Here is a 6,061-nt window from a genome sequence, read left to right on the forward strand (position 1 = left end):
GAATATTAAAATTCAAAATAGGTTATGTATAATATAATAATATAATATGTATGTATAATTGAATAATATATTTACAAGTTTATTTTTATTGAAATTATTAGAAACAAAATTTCAATAAGAAATGCAGATTTATAAAATATTATAAAATTTATACATATTTGAGAAATTAAAATATAAAAACGTCGAACTACTAGCAATAAAATGTACTATTTATTCAAACGGTATTTGCCTGCATTTCCATTAATTTTGCGTATTCGGGATATAAATTATAGCGCAATAAATTTTTCTTTACCAACGGATAGTGTAATGAACATTTTTGATAGAAATACGAAACTGCTACAAAGAGAACGTGCTGCACAAATAGCCGATGTAAAACTATACGATTATATAAAAAATGAAGTAGGTTATAGACTTGCAGATAGAATATTTGATATAAAAAGAAATTTCAAAAAAGCGCTTGATTTAGGATGTGGTCGTGGTCATGTGTCAAAACATATTTTAGCTGAACGTGTGGAAGAATTAATTTTAATTGACATGTCAACTAGCTTTATACATCAAGCAGAAACCACTGAAGGAATTAAAGTATCGCGGATAGTTATGGATGAAGAAAATTTTTCATTTGAATCAAATAGTTTAGATTTGGTAATAAGTTCATTAAGTTTGCATTGGGTGAATGATTTACCAGGTTGTTTTAAAAGTATTAATAAAAGTTTAAAAAATGATGGAGTCTTTATAGGGGCTATGTTTGGAGGAGAAACGTTGTATGAATTAAGGTAATTTAACAAATAAATAGATTAAATAGTTTATTCTTTTTTTAATATAGTTTATTCTTTTTTCAGAAGTTCTTTACAACTAGCAGAATTAGAAAGAGATGGTGGAATTTCACCACATATTTCTCCATTTGCAGATATTAAAGATATTGGAAATTTGTTAACAAGAGCTAATTTTACTATGCTAACAATTGATGTAGATGAAATTGTTATTGGATATCCAAGTATATTTGAATTAATGTGGGACTTAAAAGGTAATATTTAATATTTTTATTTATTGTTTAATAAGTTTGATTTGTTGAAATGTTATTTAATTAATTTTTTTAATGTTATTTTTTAATTTCATAGGTATGGCAGAAAATAATGCAATAAAAAATCGAAAATTACGTTTAAATAAAGATACTGTTCTTGCTGCTGCTACAATATATAAAGAATTATATGGAAAAATTAAAGAAGATGGTACTTCATATGTACCTGCTACATTTCAAGTAATTTATTTATTAGGTTGGAAACCAGATCCATCACAACCCAAGCCTCTGGAAAGAGGTAGTGGACAGATTTCTCTTAAAGATTTGTACAGACTGGATGAAATTATAAAAGAAACAAAAAAAATTAATATAGATGAAGATAAATAATTATTGTAATATATTTGTATTATATATTAAATATAAAAATTAATGTATTTATTATATAAATCTTCTTACAATTTATTAAAACAAATTAAAAAGTAATTTATATTAATTAACAAAATTATTAACAAATAATTTTTATTTATATTATATAATTTTTCTTTTTTTTATAATTTATGTTCATCAATTTTATCTTTATGAGTTATAGCACCTTTTTCTATAAGATCTGGAATTTCAACTGCTAACCATGGTCCAAGCTAAAATATATGAATTTTTTAAAAATATAATAAAAATAATGATTTAAAAATTTATTTATGTATAAAAAAGACTTACACCAAGTGCCATGGCATGTGCAATACCAAATTTTGGTACATTACGTGCCCATAAAGGTTTAAAATGATCTGTTAAACAAATCTTTCCACCTCTATACATTTTTGCTGTTTTACCATCTAGTTCTGGTAAAGCAATTTCAGGTGATGTTATAGGATATGTAACAGGTATCTAAATATATAAAAAAATTACATTTTGTTAGAAAATCAAAACATTTAATTTTCATTAATAATTAACGAATTTAATAAATATAAAAAAAAACAATTACTTACATCAAATTCAATTTCAAATTCATATTTTAATAAATTATGTATATACCAACATTTTCCAAACCATCTTGTACCTTCCTTATTTGATTCCAGACGAAACCAATCGTTATCAGATTCTTTATTATTTTTTACATACTAAAAAAATAAATAAAAATTAATTAAAAATTATTGCTAAATACACTAAAAATTTTTGTTCTTTTCAGTTATTTAAATAATGGCGATTATTCTTTTTGGTTTCAAATAAACATATGGTAGACAATAATATTTAAAATTTACTTGAATTAAAGCTTGGTACTCTTCTTTCAATCTCTGCACCCATAATTCTTTATCTCTAGGGCCTGCTTTTGTTTGTAACAATGGAATATTACTTAATGTTTTCTTCGTTGATTCATCTACCATCATAAACTATTACAATTATTATACAATTAGGCAGATGTATATATGATTTTTATTTTACTTCACACATAAATCCCCTCATAAACGTGTTTCAAGTTAAGTTTTGCATCTATAATCTATGTTATTGTAGAAAGTATAATCAGAATAATCGATATATCGAAATGATCCTTATATAAGTATATGCTTATTTAGAGATATTATGGAAATATTTAATTTAAAATAAATATTTATAATATTTAAAATATATTAATATTATATTTCTTTTCCAGATAAACATTTCAATTTTATTATATTTAATTTCATTTTATAGAAAAAAAGACTTAATAATTTATTTTAAAATATAATGATCAATAAAGGTCAGTCGCATTTAGAAAGATAGTGATATTAAAGTTTTTTGTGTTGTATGCACTTCAATTTGATTTGCCTTCTGGTCTCTTAAAATCTTGTGAAAACTTGTGACATGATAATCAGAGATCAAAAAATACTGTCATTTGGAAGAAAATAATATTGATACATCATGGCTGATTCATCTTATGAAAAAGGACTTACAGAACTTTCAAAAATGAAGGTAATCTAAATGTATTATTAGTATGATTCCATATCCGGAAAGCTAACCTTCAAGTTATCACAAACAAATTATAAAAAGATTTTTTTTATATTAATTTTTGTTTAAATTATTTAAAATAATTATTTTTAAATAATTAATGTTTTTATTAATATTTTAAGAATATGTATTGCGTTTGTTAAATAGGAAAAGTATATATAAATATTAAAATTATTGAAAAGAATTATGTGTAACAGTAATTTAATAAAACATTATTAAACAGGTTGCAGATTTGAAGATTGAGTTAAAACATAGAGGACTACCTACTACTGGTAATAAAAATGAATTGGTTGAAAGGCTTCAATTAGCAATTCATGGTGGTATATGTTTTTGAGTGATTTTTAAATTATAATTTATTTTGTAACAATTGTATATTGAAACAATGTTTTCATTATTAGATTCTGCTTTATCTTTGGATGAAACTACAGAAGAAATTTTAGATGAGGATGCAGTTCTTGGTGTAAATAAAAACATAAATTTAATATATTATCTAATTTTTATTATAAAATTAATATTAAAAAATATATTTGCTTAAATAGGATGAAGAAATAGAAGAGTTATCAAGTAAACCTGATTCACAAGAAGGAAATGAAAAAAGGAAATTGTCTACTGAAAGTAATGTAAGTGCAAAAAAAATAGTTCTAAATCGAAAACCAGTAATTGAAGAAATTAAGAATGAACAAACAGAAAAAATTGAAATTGATACAAAATCTATTGAGACTGCTCCACCAGAAAGAAAGATAATTAAATTATCAGAACTTGGTATCAAAGAGGTAATATTTTATTTTTAATATACTTTATAAGATTATAAAAATTATAAATAATATAATATTTATAATAATTATAAAATATTAATATAGTTTTTTTTTTGCATATACAGAGATTAGAAATGAGAGCTAAGAAATTTGGATTACCATTATCAGAAGCTGCTAAAAAAGAAGCTAGATCTGCAAGATTCAGTATTAATAATCAAAATAGTAAATCAGCTGCATCTGTAAAAACACCTGTGGTATGTATTTTTATTGAAATATCATTTTTTGCTTTTCAATATATAATTTATTTTGCATTTATAGCATACAACTTATGAAGTTTTAAAAAAACGAGCAGAAAGATTTGGTACATCTGTTTCTAGTCTAATGGAAAAGGTATAAATAAATAAATGAAAAATTTATTATACCAAATTTAAATTTTAAATATATTATATGATATGTAATATGAAAACTCATATTTATAAAAAAGATATATATAAAAGTTATATATTAATTTTTATAATTACTTTCATATTTTATTCCAGGCTGAATTGGAGGCTAGAATAGAAAAAAGAAAAGTCAGATTTGGTGAAGTGAAGCCTGCAAATAAGAAAGTATTTTATAATAAAATTAAAATTGTTAAATGATATTCAGTGTTATACACGAAACAGCAATTTAGATTGCAAACTTTACTTTAAGCTTTCTTATTTGTAATATGATTATTATATACAAAAATAAAAATTCATTGTATTTGTTATAAAATGCATGACGAAAAGTTTTTTTTGATATTATAATAGTTTATTTTTATTTTTTATAACAATTATACGTGAAAATTACTTTAATTTTTGTTTACTTAAGATATTTATAAAGTAAATATATACTTTTAAAAGCATTGTATATAATAGGAAGTTTATATACAATTTGCAATATTAATGTTTTCATTTTATATAAAAATGAAAGATTTAATATTATATATATAAAATTAGTGCATATATTATTTTGACTTTTATATTAAAATAAATGATTGACTTGAAGTGTGCATATTTATAATATCGAAATTTTGTATTATTATAAAACAATATAATTAAAAGCAAGTAAATAAATTGTTCTTCTATAACTATCGCATTAAAATATTTTTTGTTCAAAAAGAAAACATTCAATGATATTCAATATATTGAATTTTATTACAAAATGTATTTAGGCTACAACATGTAATATAATTGCGTTTGGTCTAGACCCTTACGAAAAACAAAAGCTAAACTGCACCACATTTATTGTTGTCTCAGTAAGACACTTCGTCTGTTTACGTTTCAAGGAAACACTTATAAATGCGAAAAAGTTTAGTACATATATGAAAATAAAGTATCTTTTTTTGAATTGTATAAATCACATATATATTTATCAATTTTGAAATCAAATCACTATGTTATCACAAATATATATGAATATATATAAATTTAAAAAAAAAAATCGATTTCATGTTTTTTTAATCTTTGTTCAATAAAATTAAAAATCAGATAAAAAAGTAGTCTCCAGACGAAAATTCAAGTTTTTACATATATATATAAACACACAATTATTGTATTATCATAGATTAGATTTGCATTTTATGTCAATAATTGTAAATTCTTATATTTTACATATAATAATATTTTGTGACAAAAAATGTTTTGTATATACTATAATTTTAATAATCATTTGAATATTTATAAAAGAAAAAAAAAGATTAAAAATTTGTTTTCCTTGAAGCGTATCCTAAAAACGAATGGTCCGAAGATACACATTATATTTAAAGAAGACAATAGATTGTACATTAAACAATATACAACTGAAATATATCATATAGATGTAAAATTAATAAAATTATCGATAGTAAACTCTCTATTATATTATACGGCATGGTGTAATGTGTATATAATCGTTCAAATCGGTCATTAAACATTCGATGAAGTAAAGGAAACTATCCCAAGCAGCTAATCCTAAGATAATGTATTTCCTTCTTTTTATTCATATAACTTCTATCTATGTTAGGTATGCACGTACTTGTGATAACTAAACAGATACATGACTTTTGTGATGCAAAGACACTATCAGCTTTGCAGATCAAAGAGCAGGAGGCTGTTGTGAAATTAAAAGTTAAAAAACATATTTTATTTTAATTACTATTCTTATAATTTTTTGCATATAAACGTATCTGTTCAGTGAATCACTTAATCTAATTAATTTTGTTTATATTCACTTCTTCATTAAAAATTATTTTTTGAATATTTCTTCAAGAAATGAATTCAAATAAATTTTTCAAAATTGCATAAAT

The 6,061-nt window shown here is 22.3% G+C and overlaps 3 protein-coding genes across 6 annotated transcripts; 2 read left to right on the forward strand and 1 right to left on the reverse strand.

Annotated features, from left to right (window-relative positions):
* The first annotated feature begins 103 nt into the window (after positions 1-103).
* LOC100576544 (arginine-hydroxylase NDUFAF5, mitochondrial) lies at positions 104-1,465 on the forward strand. 2 transcript variants are annotated; one of them, XM_003249804.4, is made up of 3 exons: positions 104-773; positions 840-1,024; positions 1,119-1,465. In XM_003249804.4, the coding sequence occupies exons 1-3, from the start codon at positions 202-204 to the stop codon at positions 1,403-1,405; spliced, it is 1,044 nt and encodes a 347-aa protein (XP_003249852.1). In that variant the 5' UTR covers positions 104-201; the 3' UTR covers positions 1,406-1,465. The 2 variants fall into 2 exon arrangements, with proteins under 2 accessions (XP_003249852.1, XP_003249853.1); XM_003249805.4 differs by having other exon boundaries at positions 1,275-1,420.
* An 89-nt stretch (positions 1,466-1,554) lies between these two features.
* Positions 1,555-2,535, reverse strand: LOC551106 (ubiquitin-fold modifier-conjugating enzyme 1). Its single transcript, XM_623502.5, has 4 exons — positions 2,275-2,535; positions 2,002-2,133; positions 1,733-1,900; positions 1,555-1,656 (listed from the first exon to the last, which is right to left on the reverse strand). The coding sequence occupies exons 1-4, from the start codon at positions 2,398-2,400 to the stop codon at positions 1,567-1,569; spliced, it is 516 nt and encodes a 171-aa protein (XP_623505.2). The 5' UTR covers positions 2,401-2,535; the 3' UTR covers positions 1,555-1,566.
* A 198-nt stretch (positions 2,536-2,733) lies between these two features.
* Positions 2,734-4,533, forward strand: LOC551151 (SAP domain-containing ribonucleoprotein). 3 transcript variants are annotated; one of them, XM_006561363.3, is made up of 7 exons: positions 2,737-2,962; positions 3,222-3,315; positions 3,397-3,458; positions 3,538-3,771; positions 3,879-4,007; positions 4,072-4,143; positions 4,293-4,533. In XM_006561363.3, exons 1-7 carry the CDS (start codon positions 2,912-2,914, stop codon positions 4,392-4,394), a joined length of 744 nt encoding a protein of 247 aa, XP_006561426.1. In that variant the 5' UTR covers positions 2,737-2,911; the 3' UTR covers positions 4,395-4,533. The 3 variants fall into 3 exon arrangements, with proteins under 3 accessions (XP_006561427.1, XP_006561426.1, XP_623549.2); XM_623546.6 differs by having other exon boundaries at positions 2,738-2,962; positions 3,222-3,318; XM_006561364.3 differs by lacking the exon at positions 4,072-4,143 and having other exon boundaries at positions 2,734-2,962; positions 3,222-3,318; positions 4,293-4,511.
* Positions 4,534-6,061: the final 1,528 nt, after the last annotated feature.

This window comes from Apis mellifera, linkage group LG16 (genome assembly GCF_003254395.2).
Source record: "Apis mellifera strain DH4 linkage group LG16, Amel_HAv3.1, whole genome shotgun sequence".
NCBI lineage: Eukaryota > Metazoa > Arthropoda > Insecta > Hymenoptera > Apidae > Apis > Apis mellifera.